The sequence below is a fragment of the Vombatus ursinus genome, unplaced genomic scaffold (assembly GCF_900497805.2).
Source record: "Vombatus ursinus unplaced genomic scaffold, bare-nosed wombat genome assembly UNPS02005266.1, whole genome shotgun sequence".
NCBI classification, from domain to species: Eukaryota; Metazoa; Chordata; class Mammalia; order Diprotodontia; family Vombatidae; genus Vombatus; species Vombatus ursinus.
Genome location: NW_020945044.1, coordinates 6,333 through 26,592, shown reverse-complemented (window position 1 = coordinate 26,592; position 20,260 = coordinate 6,333). Strand labels below are relative to the sequence as shown.

Here is a 20,260-nt window from a genome sequence, read left to right as displayed (position 1 = left end):
TTTTGAGTTCTAAATTTTTCCCCCTCCCCAAGACATCATGTAATACAAAGACAATCATATTAAACATATTTCCACATTAGTCATGTTGTGAAGGAAGAATCAGAGCAAAAAGGAAAAACCACGAGAAAGAAAAAACAAAAATAAAATAAGAAAGAGAAAACAGTATGCTTCGATCTACATTCAGACTGCATAGTTCTTTCTCTGGATGTGGATAGCATTTTCCATAATGAGTCTTTTGGAATTGTCTTAGATCATTGTATTGCTGAGAAGAGCTAAGTCTGAAGTCAGTCATCCCACAATGTTGCTGTTACCGTGTACAATGTTCTCCTGGTTCTATTCACTTCGCTCAGCATCAGTTCATGCAAGTCTTTCCAGGTTTTTCTGAAATCCGCCTGGTTATCATTTTTTATGAAACAACAGTATTCCATTACATTCAAATACACAATTTGTTCAACCACTGCCTGATAGGCATCCCCTCAATTTCCAATTCTTTGCCACCACAAAAAGAGCTGTTATATTTTTACATGTGGGTCCTTTTCCCTTTTTTTAATGATCTCTTTGGGATATAAACCTAGTAGTGGTATCGCTGGATCAAAAAATACACGCAGTTTTATAGCGCTTGGGGCACAATTCCAAATTGTTTTCCAGAGCAGTTGGATCAGCTGACAACTCCACCAACAATGCATTAGTGTTCCAATTTTCCCACATCTTCTCCAACATTGATCATTTTCCTATTTTGTCATGTTAACCAATCTGATAGGTGTGATGTGGTACCTCAGAGTTGTTTTAATTTGCATTTCTCTAATCAATAGTGATTTAGCTGCTCATCATTTCTTATAGCACAACAGTATTCCATTACATTCATATACCACAACTTAGAACCCATCATCTTAGAAAGACACTATCACTTCACTCTTATGTTCCAATGGAATACACAGTCCTTCCCATTGTTATAATGACCTCAATTATCAGATGAGAAATACCTATATGCCTAATTCTTGCCCTGTAACTCAAATGCATTGATCTCCTTGTTTCCTCTCCCAAATCTAGTGAATATGATAACTTTACGGACATGAAAATGCCTTGCATACTAATGTGTCTGAATGCTGGGCTGAGTTTTCAGTGGGAAGAGCTATATGCATTTGGCCAGAACACAACGAAAAACTTTATGCTGTGGTAATAGTAGAAAGAGTGAGCTACTCACCAGGTAGACCAATACACACATGTGCTCTTTGGGCAGCCAATGAAAGAGGTCAGCAGGATTGCTGGGTAGAATTTCATCATCATGAAGAGTGGAAATAGTTTGAATACACTGTTGAAGCTGCTTTAGACATGGCTTCACACTTTTCACCTACAGGAAGTTAATTCACATCAAATACCAGTTCACTGTGTTGGGATGAATACAATGGAGATCACTCATGAAATCTAAGCCCAGATTCAGGCACAATGGATACAAAGACTAGAATGGATCATGGCATCTTGTTCCCAGAATCTGATCTGTGAGACTTCTATGCATTCTTTCTTATCTACAAATCTGATATATTCGAGTAGCTGGGACCATCCCTACCTTCAGCCTCAGAAACCTTAGGGCTTGCCACCCTCTTTCAAAAGTACCAAATAGTTAACTAGTATTCACATTCTCCTTTTCACTTGGTCATGCTGAAAAGCCATGGCCATGGTTAGCAAGTAACTGATTAAAATATAAGAGACAAAATCAACAAACATAAACAAACGTTTGAAGTTAGTAAATAGTCTAAGGTAATTAAAGCAGAATCCGGAGGTTAGCCATGATTTGTTCCCCTCTTGGCTATGCTTTTGACTTTCTGGACTTTGCCACCACACAGCCATGTGGGTACTGCACCCCACCCCCCTAAGCTTTTCAGCTCCCTTTTATGTATCGTCTTCCCCTATTAGAATGTAAGTTCCTTGAGTGCAGGGACTGTCTTTCTTTTTGCTTGTATTTATATCACGAGTTCTTAGTACAGTGTCTGGCACATGGCAAATGTTTATAAATGTTTGTTGCCTGCCTACCTGCTTGTGTAGAGTTCCCAAGATCTATAACTAAGTGTCCTAGTCTAAAGTAGGTTTAGCTGGATTCCTCAGCAGGAAGGGGGCCTGGACTTTTGGTCTGGAAAATTGTAGCATCCATCTATTTTTTTTTTCCTAGCCTCTTGCCAGACAGAGCTTCTTCCTCCTAAAAAGATAGGTCTTTGGCTCCATCTCTTTTCCAGGGAATGATAAGTCTGCTTATTCTCCTATTTTACTCAAAAATTCACAAAGAGAAGCCATTTCTTTACATTGATCAAATAAGGCAAGGCCATAAAAGGAATTCTTTATCTTTATTTGAACAGAAGGCTCTATAGATCAGGATGAAACCTGCAAGGCTGGAACTTGGAGTCTTACAGGTCCCAATGCCCTTTGAAAAATGAGAGCAGCTGCAGTCAGTTGCACTCTGTGCAAATTAAATGCTGCACTTGGGCTCTTGACAAGTTGCCACATGGGGCCCATGGCCAGGCAAAATATGAAGTGTTACTGTTGCCTGCCTTAAAGGCAGCATCTGCTAAAACCCTGCCTCTTCGATTTTGCTCAGGCACCAGATGGTAAGATGGATTCTTCTGGGCATGAGGTACGGTGTGAGAAGTAGGAACTCTTTAGAAATGAAGGGTTAGAATTTCATGTTGTACTTTCCTTGCTACTGTCTGAATCCATCTGTAGGCTCCAAAGACATGCTGCTCAATGAGCCAGGTCTAAAGACTGAGCAATCTTTCAGATTTACTGTTCACAGACCTGCTGAAACTCAGCAGGGTAAGTTGCAACTGCTGTTCCTAAATCAGATCTCTGAGCTTTGCTTCATGAAACATTTTCCTCATTTTTAAATGATTACATTTTTAGCTCACAACCTCAATTTCTAGTTTAGCTGAAGAAGCAGTTTCCAGGATGCAATTTTAATACAATCACATGTGCAGTGTGTCTAAATATTGTAACGCATCAAAAGCAGAGATTACTGAAGCTAAATCTTCACTGGAATTACTGCTTATTTCAGTTCATAAGTCTAGACTTTGAACTTCAACACTGGTTAGCAATAATTTTCAAGAGGGGTCTCTTCCTGACAAATATAGATATAGAATAGTTACACACCTGTCCAGCATCCAAGTAGTGCGTCACCTGGAGGACCAAGAAGAACACTCGGAGGGACTCCTTCTGTATGGGGTTCCCTTGCCAGTTTTCAACTATTTGTCCACAAAGTGTCAGAAGGGGATGGACTTCTTGCAACTTCCTCTCCATCAGAAGGAGCTATAAGGAAAAGCTATTTGGGGTTTTGTTTTGCTTTAACTTGAATATTCCTGATAGTTTCAAAATGAATAAGTGGTTTAAGTGGCTATGATATAAGCCATGCAACATGGAACAGTAAACCTCTCATAGAAAAATCAGACCACACCCAACTTGAGATTCATAGATCAGTTAAATAATGAGGCTGTCACTATCATTCTAGCAAAACATAAATCTGGTTTAGTTTATAAAATACAACTTTGGGGCTTCCTGTAAGTTTTCTATCGATGGCCTCTACCTACCTGTTACTTCTATCCTTCCTCCATATCTAACATACAGTACTCATTCAACTTACTCGCTAAGGCTGTACTCATTTAATGACAGTCATGCAGACAGATGCATGAATAAAATCCCTACTCTGTTATCTTTCCTCATACTCTCATTTGTATTCACTCCAACTATATTCTATACCAGTCTTTTTCATTCTCTATTAAACTCCAATATGGTGCCATTGACGCCTCTTTCCATCCTGGATATTTCCTTTCCCCTCCCCCATGTATTTTTGCCTATGTTTAATCTATTTCCTTGTATTAGCTGAAACCTGGTTTTTCCCTGAGAACTTCATCTCTTGAGCTCTATGTGCTAGCACTGACTACACTTTTTCCCATTCTCTGAGTTTAAAGGCAGATTGAACAGAATCACAGAATCTGAGATGGAAAGAACCTCAGTAGCACCATACAGGAGACACACAGATATTCTGCTGAAATGAATCCAGTGCAAACCATACCCAAGTAAGAATCAACTCTGTAATATAACAGATAGTGATATCCAGTCCTGAAGGAAAACTCAAAATTATTTCCCTAAAAAAATTCATTTCACTTTTGGAGAATTAGTACATTTGTCTTTCTTCAGTCTTACAGTACTTTGCATGTTCTTTACTGTCTGTTAAGGATCATCCATAGTGGCTCAAAAACCACATTAGCCAGGTCTTTTGATACTCTAGAAATAAAGTTCATCTGGGCCTACTAACCTGAATTCATTCAGGGAAGGTAGCCAACTCTCTAATTATTTCTCTGCCTTTCTGGATTTTTTTAAAAAGTTTTTTCCTTTCCAATCCAAAGATTTTTTTTTTCTAGTTCTCTCTTGGCAGAGAAAAAAAAAATCAAACCTAAAAGTTGAGTAAGTACCTTTTTTTTTTTTTTTTGGCTGTTATCACTGTGAGAGATGATCTCTCAGCTGTGAAGCCTCCTCAAAGGGTTAATAGTTCTTGTTAACAGTTCTCACAAAGGGCAGCAATTAGGAGATCACTGGTCATTTGGAGAGAGAGATAAGGTCAGAAGCCAGATAGTAAGAGAGTGGGAGGAGAGAAATTGGAGGCACCTGTTGTAGATGGCCTTCTAATTGTATTGTTGAAACACACTCTCCAAACCCCCCCCCACTCAGACCCTGTTTTTAAGCACATAGCAGAAAGAATAGAATACCCTACCCCCAACCTAAACTGCAAGACTTCTGGCCTTTTCTTGTCTCCAGGCAAACTTGTGTAACTCTGTTGCTGGGGTAGATTGCCTCGAACAGATTGTGCCCTCAAGGCTTGCACCAATGAGCTGAGAAGAAGGGGGTTAGGGAGGAGGAGTTGCGGTTAGGGGCTATATAATCTTTCTTTGCTGAGCACACCCTTGCACTCTTCCACCAGAGCCATTTTAGGTGGATGGAGGGTGCACTTTCTCGAGAAAGCTAATAAAGAAACCTTTCTTTTTGCTACATCTGAGTCTCCAGAATTTATTGGTAAGGGTCTTCATGTCCCACACATCACTATCCCATCCACTCTGAGTAGCGATCCTATCCTTTCTCTGAGTCTATTTTTAACTTACAATGTATCTTAAGAAATCCATAAAGTTCAACTCTGATCCTTCATTGTGAATATGAAGATGACACTGACAGGGGCCAAAGTCTTGTAGATTATATAGAAGTCTTATAATATGTTTGTTTAATTTTTAAAAAGTGTTTCACTGGTAGAACAAAATGTCTCTAACATTCTCCAACGTGTTATCGGTGGCGCATATATTAAAATCATATGAAATTTACTGAAAGATATAACAGAAATAACATTGTACAATGACTCTATTAGCATCAAGCTAGATATCAGTAATATCAAGCTAGGCATTATAAATATTAAGGAATTAAAACAAGAATATGTAGTATCATTAAAAGTGTTTGTCACTGCTATGCACAAAAGGTTTTTAAGGAGGAGAGATTCCCTACGGATATTGAAGTCCTTTATGAGTTACTATTTTCAGATGACACTCTGTTGATTCCACCTTGGAACTCTGTAGAGCCTAAATGAGATACACAGTCATTCAGAGAGTTTGCCTTAACCATCCACATGGGAAATAAAAAGGAAAAAAATTCTACTTTCCATATTATGATAGGCTCCTGGAGGAACAGCGCATAGAGCTAGTCTACCAGTGAATATGTCTTACACAAACGCTGAGGATGGACAATGCCATGGGCCCAGAATCAGATGGGAGGAGTAAGCTACACTGCATTTGAAAAGTTGTGCAATGTTTTAATGACCTGAAGCTTCTCCCTGAAACTGCGGCTCACCAATATTCTTACAGTGATACTATATGGCTTTGTGTCATGGAATACTACAATCTACAAAGTTACAGGTCAATAAAAGGGAAGTGGATAGGTACATGGCAAGTGTGACTAACCTGCAGCATATTATCAACAAAGAATTACATGAGAGGGAGGGATATACTGACTAGGGAACAGCTAAAGAAATTACAAAAAAGTCCATGGAAACAATGGAAAAATATTGGCATAAGGAAATATGAAGAATTTGGAGAAGTATGAGAAAACTTAATGGGAATAATGTAGAGAAAAGTGAGCAGAACCCAAAAAAGCAACATACATGACTACAATGTAAAGAGAAAGAATAAATGAAACTGAATACTATGCAATTATAAAGACCAAGCTTGGCCCTGAAGAAGGAAGAGTTGAGAAGATGTAAATCTCCTTCCCTTCACTGCAGAGGTGGGGGGAGGGAAGGGATTATGGAGCTAGTTACCACATGTACTGACAGGGTTGATGTGTTAGTTGACTTTGCTAAACTATTCTTTTTCTTTCTTTCTTCATCTGTTAGAAGAGATGCGTGAGGGGGACATACATCTGAAAATGACTATGATGTGAAAACCAAAGGCAAAAAAAGTAAGGGACTGATGGACTGCCTGAATGTTCCATGGATTAAATTCAACCCTTGATCTTATTTATACCTCTATGACCTGGAGCATGTTACTTAAACCTCTCCAGGCCTTTGACAGCTCTTCCAGTTTTAGACCTATGATCTTTGAAGGCCTACAGTACACTGAATCATTCATCTGAGTTGCACATAAGGGAGGACATGGACAAGAACTGCATAGAAGGTAAGGAAAGATTGTTTTTTGAATTAGTGGAAGGAGCATCCACATTGATGAAAATATAAATTCATCAAAGAAGCAAAGAAAAAAATAAAATCCTTTGGTTTTAGTCTTAGCCTTGCCAGCCTCCACTCAATTTGAGCTTTAATACATCTGATGCTATTCTTATAGGCCTATGCCATGCTTTTGTATTCCTCTTCCATTATCCATCCTTGCTTCTATCACTGGTACATCTTTTTTTTTTTGTTTTTGTTTTTGGTGAGGCAGCTGGGGGTAAGTGACATGCCCAGGATCACACAGCTAGTGTCAAGTGTCTGAGGTCAGATTTGAACTCAGGTCCTCCTAACTCCAGGGTCGGTGGGTATATCTTTTTAAAAATATAAGTTGGTCCATGAGTGTCCACTCATGACACTGGTCTCTTTAGTCAACATCTCCTCTTTACTTGAGAGCTTCCCATTTTCCTGGACTGACTTTTCCTATAGAATTCTAGTCCATGGACTCCTATCTATCCTTCTTCTGAACCCTCTGAAATCTGCTTTTCAAAAATCTACAGTACACACTACTCCCAACTTTCCTCTTTCTATCACAAATTCCAAGATGGGAATGGTGATTTCTCCCTGAGGTCCCTATCATTTTTTACTTTAGCAACCAGTTTCTCATTGATAAGAACTGCCCTCAGAATATCAGTACCCCTCATTGGTTCATCTTTTGAAGGATGAAATTATCATTAATAAGGCAAACCAAGAATGTATTTGCTCCCTTTACTTTCAGCACAAATACAGTTTCAACTGATGTCAATATAACTGAATTTTCTTTCCCCCGCTGCAACCAAATAAAGTATAAATTTCTAGGTTATTGTCAAACTGGATCCTCTCCATTTCCCATCATTGTTAAACTCTGTTGTCTTTCTACACCTTTGACTGTGCAATCTCCGTGCCTTGAACAGACTCCTCTTCTGACCGTCACTTCTTATGTTGAAATCCCGCCCTTCTTTCAAGGCTCCCTTCCGGTGTACTCTTCTTCACGAAGTGCTTCCTGAACTTCCCAAGTCTAAGTGAACCATTCCTCCTCAAACTTTCTTCGAGCATTTTGACTCTCTCTTTTGGACCTACCATACTTTACCTTGTAAGACCCTTATCTGTGTACATTTCATTTCTCTCCTGAAGGACTATAAGCTTTTTGTGGGTGTGGATTATGTCATTTTTCATTGTTGCACATCTAATGCCTTGCACATGATACTTAATGTTTCTTGAATTAGATCACCATATTCTCCTTTGTATTTAGTTATTTGCATGCATGTTTTTTTTCCCACTAGTAGACAACAAGTTTTTAAATAGCAAGTTATGTGTCACATAACTTGGTATTCCTAGGACAGTGCCTTACCTATCACAGGAGTTTCATAGATGTTTGCTGAATGAACCATTAGAGCCTTAAATTGTTTATTTACTTGGGCTGAAGTGAGTTAAACTTTTCAAAAACAGCAGTAACAATAAAGGTCCACAGCTACCAACTACCTAAAGTACACGTGAGATCAAAGTGCACTAAGATTTTGGATAGCCAGACATTTCTATTTTCCTTAAGTCTGTTTAGTTTTCAGAAGATACACTGTTGGAGGCAAATATTTTAGGCATAAAAAAACTAAGGCTTAATGACAAGTTTTAATAATCTTGATATTTTTGTTTGAAGTTTTATTTACTAAGATGCCTAGTTCATTCCATTCCTGTGCAATCCTCACACTGAAGAATTAAAAAACAAACTTTACTTACCATCCCCTTACTCAGCAAGAACAGTGCCCTGAAAACAAGAAGCCAGAATAAGAGCAAGCAAAGGCCTGAGTTGCTAAAACATGATAATTAAATACTCAGGTTGTACATTAATAGATTTTAAAAGTCAGTTATTACAGTCAGTATTCTATGAAGGTTCACTGCATACTGCCATAGTCCTCATGGTTAAACTACACTAGCAGGTGATTGCTCTCTGAGTCTTAAGTTTCCTCATCTGTAAAATGGAGGCAATGACACCGACCTACCTACTTCACAGGATTATTGTGAAGTGTTGCTGTTGTTTAGCCATTTCAGTTGTGTCTGACTCTTCATGATCCCAATTGGGGTTTTCTTGGCAAAGATACTGGAGTGGTTTGCCATTTCCTTCTCCAGTTTATTTTACAGATGAAGAATATGAGGCAAACAGGGTTAAGTGACTTGCCCAGAGTCACACAGCCAGTAAGTGTGTGAGGCTGAATTTGAACTCAGATCCTCCTGACTCCAGGGCCAGCACTCTATCCACAGCACCACCTAGCTGCCCCTATTGTGAAGTAAGCAAGCATTTTGTAAACCTTAAAGAGCTATCAAAATGTGAACTACTATTATTATAAAGGCAATCAATTGCAGTTTTATGGGATTCCATTTAAAACAAAAGAATGACCAGAAAAAGCATTGCCAGATTTGTTTATAAATGAATTTGGGCCATAACAAATCCACTAATGGCAACAAATGGAGATTTTTATAGGAGAGAAGAATTTAAATTTTAAATAAGGAAAACAGACACTTTCAAGGCTAAATGCTGGTGTTAGGGTGGGTATTGGGAAGACAACATGGCCCAGAACTGACAGCAACTGTCAGAGTCTGATGAGTCATAGTGATATAAGCCTATTTTTATGTAGTTCTTTATATCTATACAGCATTTTATATGCATTATGTTTCACACAACAATCTTGGGAGGACAGCAGTTTAAGTATTATTATTTCCATGTTATAAAAGAAGAAAATAAGGATCAGGGAACTTATGTTATTTGCTTAAGGTCAAATTGCAAAGCAAAGATTCACATCTAGCTCTCTGGACACCATGTCCCATGTTTGTTAATATATACCATACTACTTTTCATTAACCCTGTCATTTGTAATTCACAATTTTAGAATATGTTTAAATCAAAGTAATTTTCTTCAAACTATCCTGGGCATCATTTTATGTCAAATACAGGATAATTAATATTGAGAATTGCTGTGTACCCTCTGAAGGTAAAGATGTGAATTCCAATTTAGATTATGTACTTTTTTTTTTTTTTACAACGTTAAATGGTACATCTTATCAACAGTTTTAGGTCAGAATAAACAGAAAAATGTTAGAACTGTAATTCAGAAAATTTGCAAATAATTTTTAATAGAAACCTGGTTGCTATATTAATTTTAGACTAGCTTGTCTATTGCTGAATTATTCCAAATAAATTTAGAATGGCTGGGAGAAGCAGGGAAGAAATCAAAAAAGGGAAGAAGGTGTGCAGATCAGGGAAGGAAAGGAAAAATGTACACATACCTGGTATATTCTGATCCTACTACCCTGGCATATTCTGCTCCAACTCCAAGTAAGTCACATGCAGATACCAAATCTTTTTCAAGTGTGTGGAGTTGCTAAAAAAGAAGAGGAGAGACACTCAAACCTTTCATTTCAAATAACACATCACTTTTTATACTACTGTACATTTTTGTTTGCTAACCAGTTAAAGCTTGCCCTACCATATTTCAATAGTTATCTGTGTCAGCTTTGAACTTAATTAGATGAGCAATCTTCATATTCTTCAAATGCTTTTGGTACAGAAGTCTATTTCAACTACATGTATATTATTTAAGTTTAATGATGCATCAAATGTGTGCTAAACAGTTAACACCAATGTCCATAAAACCCCTTAGGGCAATTAGAAGCCAGGAATAAATCTGCATCTGATGAGTAGTATATGTAACAAACTGTAATTAAACATAACAGATATCAAGGACCCCTAGAAAAAGGACAGGGAGAAGATCACTCTGTGGTAAGATACTGCTAGGCATGAAAAAAGTATTACCCAAATTATGGTAGAGGTAGGAAGAAAAATCAAAAGACTGGAAATGCCTTAACTCCTCCTGGAAGTCTGATAACACTGTATTTCCACTCTACCCTGGTGTTAAGCCTAGGTTTTAAGTTTTGTGCAGATGCTCACATCTTAAGTTATATTATAAACATTTATTATGTCATACAAATATCAGTTGAAAGAAGTATGGCTCTTTAGCCTAGGGAAAAGAAAACTTATGATTGTTGTCTTCAAATACTTGAAGGGCTGTCATAGCAAAGAAGGATCAGAATTGTCCTGCAGAAGGCAAGGATGAAGACAATAGGTTGAAGCCTCAAGGAATCAGGTACTGACTCAATATAAGAAAGATTTTACCTGAGATATTCAAGTAGAACCTGGATGGCCACTCACTAAGCATGCTATTAATCTTCATGCTTCTGAGATCATGGGATTTAGAGCTTGAAGAGACTTTAGAAATCACCTACTCCAAACCCTTTATTTTACAGATGCGGTAACTGAGACTCAAGAGAGGTTAGGTAACTTGTCCAAAGTCACATAGATGTTAAGTGGCAGCAGGGATTTCAACCCAGGTCTTCTGACTCCAAAATCAGCACCCTGTTCACTACACTACAAGGGGAGTAGACTAGATAACTCCTGAAGGCCTTTCTAATTCTAAGGTTCTGTGACGTATGGAGGAATAAACTTAAGTGGGAAGGAATCCTAAACTCTACATGCTAATACTGTAGTTTATACAAAACTATATAGTAATATTCTCCTGCTAGCAGAAATTAGCATGCAGCATCAAAACTGAGAGGCCATAATATTGCAATATGCCTAGTTTGGCTTCAACAATGGTCAGGCATGTGGTCTTTTGGAAAATGAGCATGTCTGCATTAATGGGCCAAATGAGAAAGGCTTAGATTTTTAAGCTCAATTCTTAAGAACCCAGCAAATCTTCTGGAAATAAATTACACATTCTTTAAGAAGGTAAGTTGACTCTTTTGTTTTAAATTTATGTAGGCAATAAAAGAAACAAAGGAGACAGATATTGAGTCAACCATCAAAGAGAAGGAAGTCTATAAAGTCCTTCCAAAAGAATTTTCATTTCAAAGACACTACCTCCATCAATTACATTATGGCTCTAGAAAGTCTCTAGACTGAGGCTTAACTAGCGGGAAGCTGAGAAGAGAGACCTACTGTTAGGGGCATTCAGGGATAAAAAACTGGGATAAAGAGCTACTGCCCTACAGATCCTTAAACTCCCTTCACTTGATCCCACTATCCGATCAAACTATTACCCTATGTCTCTCTCCTCCCTTTCACTCCAACTCCTAGAAAAAAACTACCTGTACTATGGTTTCACTTTCTTACCTTCCACTCATTTTTCATCCCCTTACAATCTGCCTTCCAACCTTACCATTCAATAGAAACAGTCTCTATCAAGTTGCCAATGATCTCTCAATTGCCAAATCCAATGGCTTTTTTTATAGTAATTTTTCTTTATTTTTTTTTTGTTTTCAACATTTACTTCCACAAGATTTTGAGTTCCAAATTTTTACCCCATCTCGCTCCTCCCCCCACCCCAAGATGGCATGCATTCTGAATATCCCTTCTCCTAGTCTGCCTTCCATTCTATCTCTCCCCTCAACCCCATTTCCTGTATTTCTTTTTTCCCAGTTGCATGTGAAAACATTTTTTTTAAACATGTGTTTTTAAACCTTTGGGTTCCAAATTTTCTCCCTTCCTCCCTCCCCACCCACCCTCATTGATAAGGCAAGCAACTAAATATAGGTTATATATGTGCAGTTATGCAAAACACTTCCATAGTAGACATGCTGTGAAAAACTAACTCTATTTCCCTTAATCCTATCCCGCCCCCCCACTTATTCTATTCTTTCTTTTGACCCTCTCCCTCCTCAGAAGTATTTGCTTCTGATTACCCCCTTCCCCAATCTGCCCTCCTCTCTATCATCCCCCTACTCTGTTGTCCCCTTCCCCCCCATTTTCCTGTAGGGTAAGACAGATTTCCATACCCAATTGACTGTGTATGTTATTCCCTCCTTAAGCAAAATCTGATGAGAATAAGATTGACTCATTTCCTCTCCCCTTCCCCCATTTCCCCTCCACTGTAAGAGCCTTTTCTTTTGTTTTTTTTTTTTGTGAGATAATTAACCCCATTCTACCTCTACCTTTCTCCTTCTCCTAGTATAATCCTCTCTCACCCCTTAATTTTATTCTCCAGATATGACCCCTTCATTTTCAACTCACCCCGTGCCATCTATCTATCTATCTCTATATATACGTACATATAATTTTTTCCCCTCCAGCTACCCTAATACTGACAAAGGTCTCATGAGTTACAAATATCATCTTTCCATGCAGGAACGTAAACAGTTCAACCTTAATAAGTCTCATGATTTTCTCTTTCCTGTTTACCTCTTCATGTTCCACTTGAGTCTTGTATTTGAAAATCAAATTTTCTATTCAGCTCTGGTCTTTTCATCATGAATGCTTGAAAGTCCTCTATTTCACTGAATGACCACTTTTTCCCCTGCAGGATTATACTCAGTTTTGCTGGGTAGGTGATTCTTGGTTGTAATCCTATCTCCTTTGCCCTCTGGAATATTATATTCCATGCCCTGCGGTCCCTTAATGTAGAAGCTGCTAAATCTTGTGTTATCCTGATTGTGTTTCCACAATACTTGAATTGTTTCTTTCTGGCTGCTTGTATTATTTTCTCCTTGACCTGGGAACTCTGAAATTTGGCTACAATATTCCTAGGAGTTTTCCTTTGGGGGTCTCTTTCAGGAGGAGATCGGTGGATTCTTTCAATTTCTATTTTGCCCTCTGGTTCTAAGATATCAGGACAGTTTTCCTGGATAATTTCTTGAAAGATGATGTCTAGGCTCTTTTTTTGATCATGGCTTTCAGATAGTCCAATAATTTTTAAATTCTCTCTCCGGGATCTATTTTCCAGGTCAGTTGTTTTTCCAATGAGATATTTCACATTGTTTTCTAATTTTTCATTCTTTTGGATTTGTTTTACAGTGTCTTGATTTCTCATAAAGTCACTAGCTTCCAATTGCTCTATTCTAATTTTTAAGGAAGCATTTTCTTCAGTAATCTTTTGGACTTCCTTTTCCATTTGGCCAATTTTGCTTTTTAGGGCATTCCTCTCCTCATTGGCTTTTTGGACCTCTTTTGCCATTTGGGTTAGGCTATTTTTTTTAAGGTGTTATTTTCTTCAGTATTTTTTTGGGTCTCCTTTAGTAAGCTGTTGACTTGTTTTTCATGATTTTCTTGCATCACTCTCAGTTTTTCCTTTACTTTTCTTACTTGCTTCTCAAAATCCCTTTTGAGCTCTTCCAAGGCCTGGGACTGATTCATATTTTTCTTGGAGGCTTTGGATGTAGGAGCTTTGGCTTCATTTTCTTCTGGTTGTATGTTCTGATCTTCTTTGTCCCCAAAGTAAGATAATATATTCTGACTTTTTTTGCGCTGCTTACTCATGATCCCGGCCAATTACTTGAGTTTTAAACTCTTTGTTAAGGTAAGTCTGCTTCCAATGTGGAAAATTTACTGTCCCAAGCTTCGGGAGTTTGTACAGCTGTTTTCAGAGACACTTCTAGGGACCTATAAATTTTCAGTTCTTCCAAGGTGCTGTGATAAGGGGTGAGGTGTTTTCTCTCCACCACCACAACAAGCTCCACTGCACCAGCGTTACTTCTAGCCCCAGGACCGCTCCTCAGAACTGTGACCCAGATCCAAGCATGGGCAAAGCAACAGATTCCTGCCTCAGCACTGGCAAAGAGAATCCTGCAATCCCCCTCTGATCAGTCACTGGATTCCCCTTCAGTCTGTGGGCCAAAAGCTTAGGAAAAAGCCACGGCCCCAGGCTGCGCTCAAGACTTGAGGCTGAGACCTAGTTCCTCTCTCACGGCAGTCACAGACTTTTCCCACTGACCTTCTGAGTTGCCTTTGGCGTTCAGGGGCTGAGAAGTCTGGAAACCGCCACAGCTGCCCACGATTCAGTCCTCTGAGGTCTGCTCCAGGGTCGCTGTGGCCTGCGCGCCCACACCGAACTGCGCTCCTCTCCCTGCCTGGCGCGATATACCTTTCCGATAAACCATCCAGGCTGTCTTTGGCTGGAAATTTGTTTCACTCTGTCTTTTTGTGGGTTCTGCTGCATTAGAATTTGTTTAGAGCTATTTTTTATAGGTATTTGGAGGGCTTTGGGAGAGAGCTCCAGTGTCACTGCTTTCCCTCTGCCATCTTGGCTCCGCCCCCTGTACTTGACTTTTCTACAGCATCTGATACTACTGACCATTTCCTCCTTTCTGGGTTTTTGTAACACTGCTCTCTCATACCTGTCCTCCAGCTTGTCTGATCCTTCTTTCTTGGTTTCCTCTGCTAGATCATTAACCATATCCAACCTATACTCTATGTGTGAGTGTACACCAAAGTTCTGTCCTTGAACTTTTTTCCTTGTCTCTTGGTAATCTCATGAGCTCCTATTAGAACAACTACTATTTTTATGCAAATAATTCCCAGATGTATGTATTCCAGCTCCAACCTTTATCCTAAACTACAGGCCTACACTACCAATTACCCATTTAACACCTCTAATGGGATGTCTCACAGGTATCTCAAATTAAACATGTTCAAATCATAAATCATTATCTTTCCCCAAAAAACTCTCCCTTCTTCCTATCTTTCCTATTTCTGTTGAGGGCATCATCATGCTTCTAGTCACCCAGGCTTACAATCTTGAGAGTTAACTTGGACTATTCTCTTTCCCTCATCCCTCGTACACAATCAATTGCCAAGTCACATCAATTTTATTTCCACACTACATCTCTCATGTGTCCCTTATCTTCTGTTCACTTATCCCCAACCCTAATTCAGGGCCTTATCACCTTACATGAATTATTACAATAGCCTGGTCTCCAGGCACTTCTTTCTCCAAAACATCTTCAACACACCTACCAAATTTACATTCACAAAACACGGTTCTGACCAACTCAGTTCTCTGCTCAAGAAGTGCAAAGGTTTCCTATTTTTTCTAGCATAAAATACAAATTTCTCTATTTCGCTTTCAAAGTCCTTTACCATCTGGTTCCAGCCTATCTTTTCAAGATTACTGTACATTACTTTCTTTCACTCACTATCAACACTCCAGACAAATAGGCTCACTTGGGATTCCCCATACACGACCTTCCATGTATAGACTATCCCCCATATCTACAATATACTTCTGTCTCACCTCTGCTCAGCTCAGGTGCCACTTCTTATAGAAGGTTTATCCTTATTCTCCAAGTTGCTAATAACCCTACCCCACCTCAAAATCACCTTGCACCTACTGTGTATTAAATTTCAGTGTACCTTTCCCTGTAAGCTCAACAGATTGAAGGGAGGGGACATGTTTTAATTTTTGTCTTTGTATCTCCCAGGACCTAGCACAGTGCCAGGCAAATAGAAGGAGTTTAACAAATGCCTGTTTAATGAAAGATGAATTAAAACTCTTTTAAATGTTCCAAATTTTCCCATTCCCTACATGCTCTCTTTGTAATAGTTTGAGAAGCAAAGCTGGAACCAAATCTTCTACTTAGCTGGTCCCTAAACTATTTCTGATAATAATCACTTCACATTTATAGGTCACTTTCTTCCACTAGTCAACATTCTGATGATGTCTCATCATGGCATAGAAACAACCTTGAGTTCCTAAAAGCTATACTAGCTAAGCACAAGCTCTGAGAGATGCCAGCAAACTTGAAAGGCTTCTAGTTCAGGCTTGATGCTAGTCTGAAAGCCTGTCATCTGATGACCTGCCTAGTCAAATGTGAAGAAGCTCTTCCTCAGGTTAGCCAGAGAATGATGAATTTTCTGCTATAGCAACTTCTGAAGACTATGTATTAAGTTGGAGAGGGATTCTGATTTGTGTCAATGGAGGGAGTACTCAAACTCACAAAACTGGATCCTTGCCATGTTGAAATATATATTACTTTAATGCTTTCAAAGCACTTTTCTCAGAATTATTCTAGCTAGGCAGGACAAGTATTTTCCCTATTTTACAGATAAATAAGTTCAAAGACATTTGGTCAGTCACTTATACTTATAAAGCTATACAAAAAGAAAATGTAACATAATTATGCTTCTCATCTTATATATAGAGAGATGATACTCACTGCAAGCTGAAAGAGTAGTCTACAGTGCCAGTAGGGTGTTTGCTGTGAAATCTGAATTGCTTTACGCAAGAGTGGTTTTGCAGCATCAACTGAATTCTGAAAGGACATTTTTAATTTGGAAAAAAAAAATCAATATTCAAATAAGATTATTTACACACCAGCTTCAATTTCTGATGGCCATTACTAGTCATGCTTATCAAAGGTTTTGGATTATGTGGGGGGCAATTTGCCATGTAAAAACCAATTATTCTTTGTTAAGCTTTGTACCAGAGACACTGTGCATTTTCCATACAACAATTTTATCATTGGACAAGTCTGAAACAATCAAGTACAGAACTTCATACAATCAAATTAGATGCAGACCTCAGTCTTACCTATTCTGCACCAAATAGGAGTACCTTCTTAGGTGAAATTCTCAGCCCACTATCAATCCAGGCTCTCTTAAATAACATTATATTTAAAAAGAGAGTGTTCAAATAAAAGTTCTGAAGCCCATCAATTTAAAAGATGTAAAGAAAAATGATAAAATCAAAAGTTAGTTGGGGCTATGAGGAAAGAGGTACACTCATATATTGCTGATAACAAAATAAACTTGTACAATCTTCCTGTAACACAGTCTAGTCATATGAAATAACCAGACAATTAATTATTCCATTTAACTTTAATACTACTACTACTACTATGAATATATTCCAAGGAAATAATTTATTTAAACAAAGATGGTTGTAACTGCTCTATACATAGTGGTAATGAAAAGCTGGAAGCAACCTAGATGGTCAGTGTTTGGGAAACAGTTAAACAGAACACAACAGGTACATCAAAACAATGGAGTGCTATACTGTATTGTTCAAGTCACGAAGAATGGAATATGAAGAATTATGCAAAAATAGGTAAAGATCCATATAAAATTATGGACAGTGAAAAAAAGCAGAAGCAGGACAATTGAGTTTTTTTTAAAAACCCTGCATATAGAGATATATGTACATATCCAACTATGAGGATCAAAAGGAATTATAGTGAGTTACTGTTAAGAGGGAACTGTAGCCTAAAAGTTTATATTATGATTTTGCTATAGAGTGGATGAAATATATGAATTTTAAACACATGAATTTTAAAAGTTTCCATGCAAAAAGAATTAGTCTTCAGACCAAAAATACTAATCACATAACTTATTTGGTATTTATTTTCTCTGTTTACTTATATGTTGCTATAAAGGGATCTTGTTAATATTCTAAAAAATGTTTACACATATATAACCTAAAAATAGGGTACCTGAAGTAAGAAATTCATAAGGTATTTTAAAAACTAGAGAAATTCTAAATTTAAAAATAACTCTGACTTTCCTTTGTTATAGTTTTAAAAGAATGACTCAGCTTTTGATAGACAACAACACATTCTCACCTCTTGGCAATACAACTCAGATAGAAGACTTGCTGCTTCAAATTTGACATCTTCAAACTGTGGAATCTAAGATATCTAGTTAAGGAAATATGAAAACTACAAAAAAATTATATTGCAAAGACCTATACACTAAGGTAATCACTTTCAATTGTAATGACATGCAGTCCCAATGTTATACTGAGTTGGGGATGATTAACAGCCATTCAGCCAAAGTTTATGATATATGTTATCTAACAGAGCAATGCTATAAGAGAAATTAACAACATGAAAAGGATACTTGTTGTGATATCAACCACTGTAAGAAAAAAGAAAAAGGGAATTAGACATTGACATAGCACAAGTTTACAAGGCGTTTGAGGTGAAGTATTGTGGGAAGGTCATGTATTTGCTACCTCCTGAAAAGAAGATTCATTTCTGGGGACAGAGTTTCTACTCTCTGGTAAGCCTGACTAGCCTGGCTTTGAAAGCTCTTCACAATCTGGCCCTACCTTCCTACTCTTAGTTCACACAGTCCCTTCCTCCTGTACTATACACTGCAGTCAGCTGTATTGCTCCTTGTTCTTAAGACACATCCTGTACTTTTCTGCCTCTAGATCTTTGTTCACTCCCAAAATTAATCTGGTCTTCACCTAGGCTAATGATATCCTAAGTCTACCGCAAAGACCACTGCTTCCAAGAAACCTCCACTAATTCCTCCCAACCATCCAGTAGTGATAGCTCCCCCATCTGACTTTAAAAGAGCACACTGGAGTCCTCTTACACACCTATTATATCGGCACACAATGCTTATCTTCTTCCCTATCCCACCGCCCCCAATATGGGGGAAGTAGGAGGGAGATAAGGGTTAGTGGGTGGCTAAAACTCATTTATAACATCTCCCATTCTATCTTCTTATGTACTTGTCTCTGATGAATTGTGTCCCCTCTTGCAAAGGCCATCCCAATTGTACTCTTGCTCCTGTTCAGTTGTATCTCCTTCAGGATCTTGCCCCTTCCCTCTTCCCTTCTCTTCCTCATTTTCAGTCTCTATTTGTTGGGTCATTCTTTGCCGCCTCCATAAACATGTCCAAGTCTCCCATATCCTTAAAAAACCTTCACTTGATTCTGTCATTTTCCAGGAGCTCTCCTCTTCTTTTTATAGCTAAACTCATAAAAAAGGTCTACATTCATTACCTTCATTTCCTTACCTTCTACTCAATTCTTAATCTCTTATAAATACTACCCCCTTCCACACTTGAATGAAATGGTTCTATCCAAAGTTATCAATGCTTTCTTATTTAAGGCCATATAAGTTCTCATTCTTTCTAACCTCTCAGGCAGATTCTGGCACTGTTGACCTTGTCTCAGATACTCTCCTCCACTGACTTCCATGATGCTGTTTTCTCCTAGCTCTCTATTTACCTAGTTGTAACACTCTTTTCATTTCTACTGTCACTGGATCATCATTCATTTTCAGCCCCTCAATCACAGGTGTTTTCCAGACTTTGTTTTGAACCTTCAAAACTTTGTTTTCTGGGGCAGCTAGGTGGCACAGGGGATAGAGCACCGGCCCTGGATTCAGGAGGACCCGAGTTCAAATGCAGCTTCAGACACATAACACTTACTAGCTGTGTGAACCTAGGCAAGTCACTTAACCCCACTGCCTAACCAAAAAAAACCCTAAAAAAACCCAAAAAACCCCAAAACTTTGTTTTCTATAGACTCTTTTTTAGAAATATCTAATTAGGGGCAGCCAGGTGGCACAGTGGATAAAGCACTGGCCCTGAAGTAAGGAGGACCTGAGTTCAAATCCAGCCTCAGATCAAACACTTGACACACTAGCTGTGTGACCCTGGGCAAGTCACTTAACCCCAATTGCCTAAAAAAACAAAACAAAAAAAGAAATATCTAATTAACTCCCTTTGGTTTAATTAATCACCTCAATACAAATAACTCAGATCTGTATATTCATCATCACCAACTGCATACTAGAACATATCCACCTGGATGTTCCAAAGACATTTTAAATCCAACATAAACAAAATGGAACTCACTATCTTACCTACTGCAAACTTCCCCATTTCTGTCAAGAGTATTCACCATTCTTCCAGTCACTCAGACTAACAACCCAGGAGTAATTTTCTAGTTTTTACTATAATTCACTTCCAATCAGCTGCATTTTGGA

General features: G+C 38.3%; 1 protein-coding gene across 1 annotated transcript; it reads right to left on the bottom strand.

The window, feature by feature from the left end:
- Positions 1-826: 826 nt before the first annotated feature.
- On the bottom strand, positions 827-18,404 carry LOC114030791 (MAU2 chromatid cohesion factor homolog). The gene is made up of 7 exons (XM_027845701.1): positions 18,375-18,404; positions 18,098-18,163; positions 16,697-16,792; positions 10,001-10,095; positions 8,456-8,483; positions 3,139-3,294; positions 827-1,351 (listed from the first exon to the last, which is right to left on the bottom strand). The coding sequence occupies exons 5-7, from the start codon at positions 8,456-8,458 to the stop codon at positions 1,133-1,135; spliced, it is 378 nt and encodes a 125-aa protein (XP_027701502.1). The 5' UTR covers positions 8,459-8,483; positions 10,001-10,095; positions 16,697-16,792; positions 18,098-18,163; positions 18,375-18,404; the 3' UTR covers positions 827-1,132.
- Between the last annotated feature and the right edge of the window lie 1,856 nt (positions 18,405-20,260).

Coding starts and splice junctions, on each gene's coding strand:
- LOC114030791 (XM_027845701.1), bottom strand. Junction 1,352..3,138: donor ACTACTTGGATGCTGGACAG/GTGTGTAACTAT, acceptor AACTTCCTGTAG/GTGAAAAGTGTGAAGCCATG.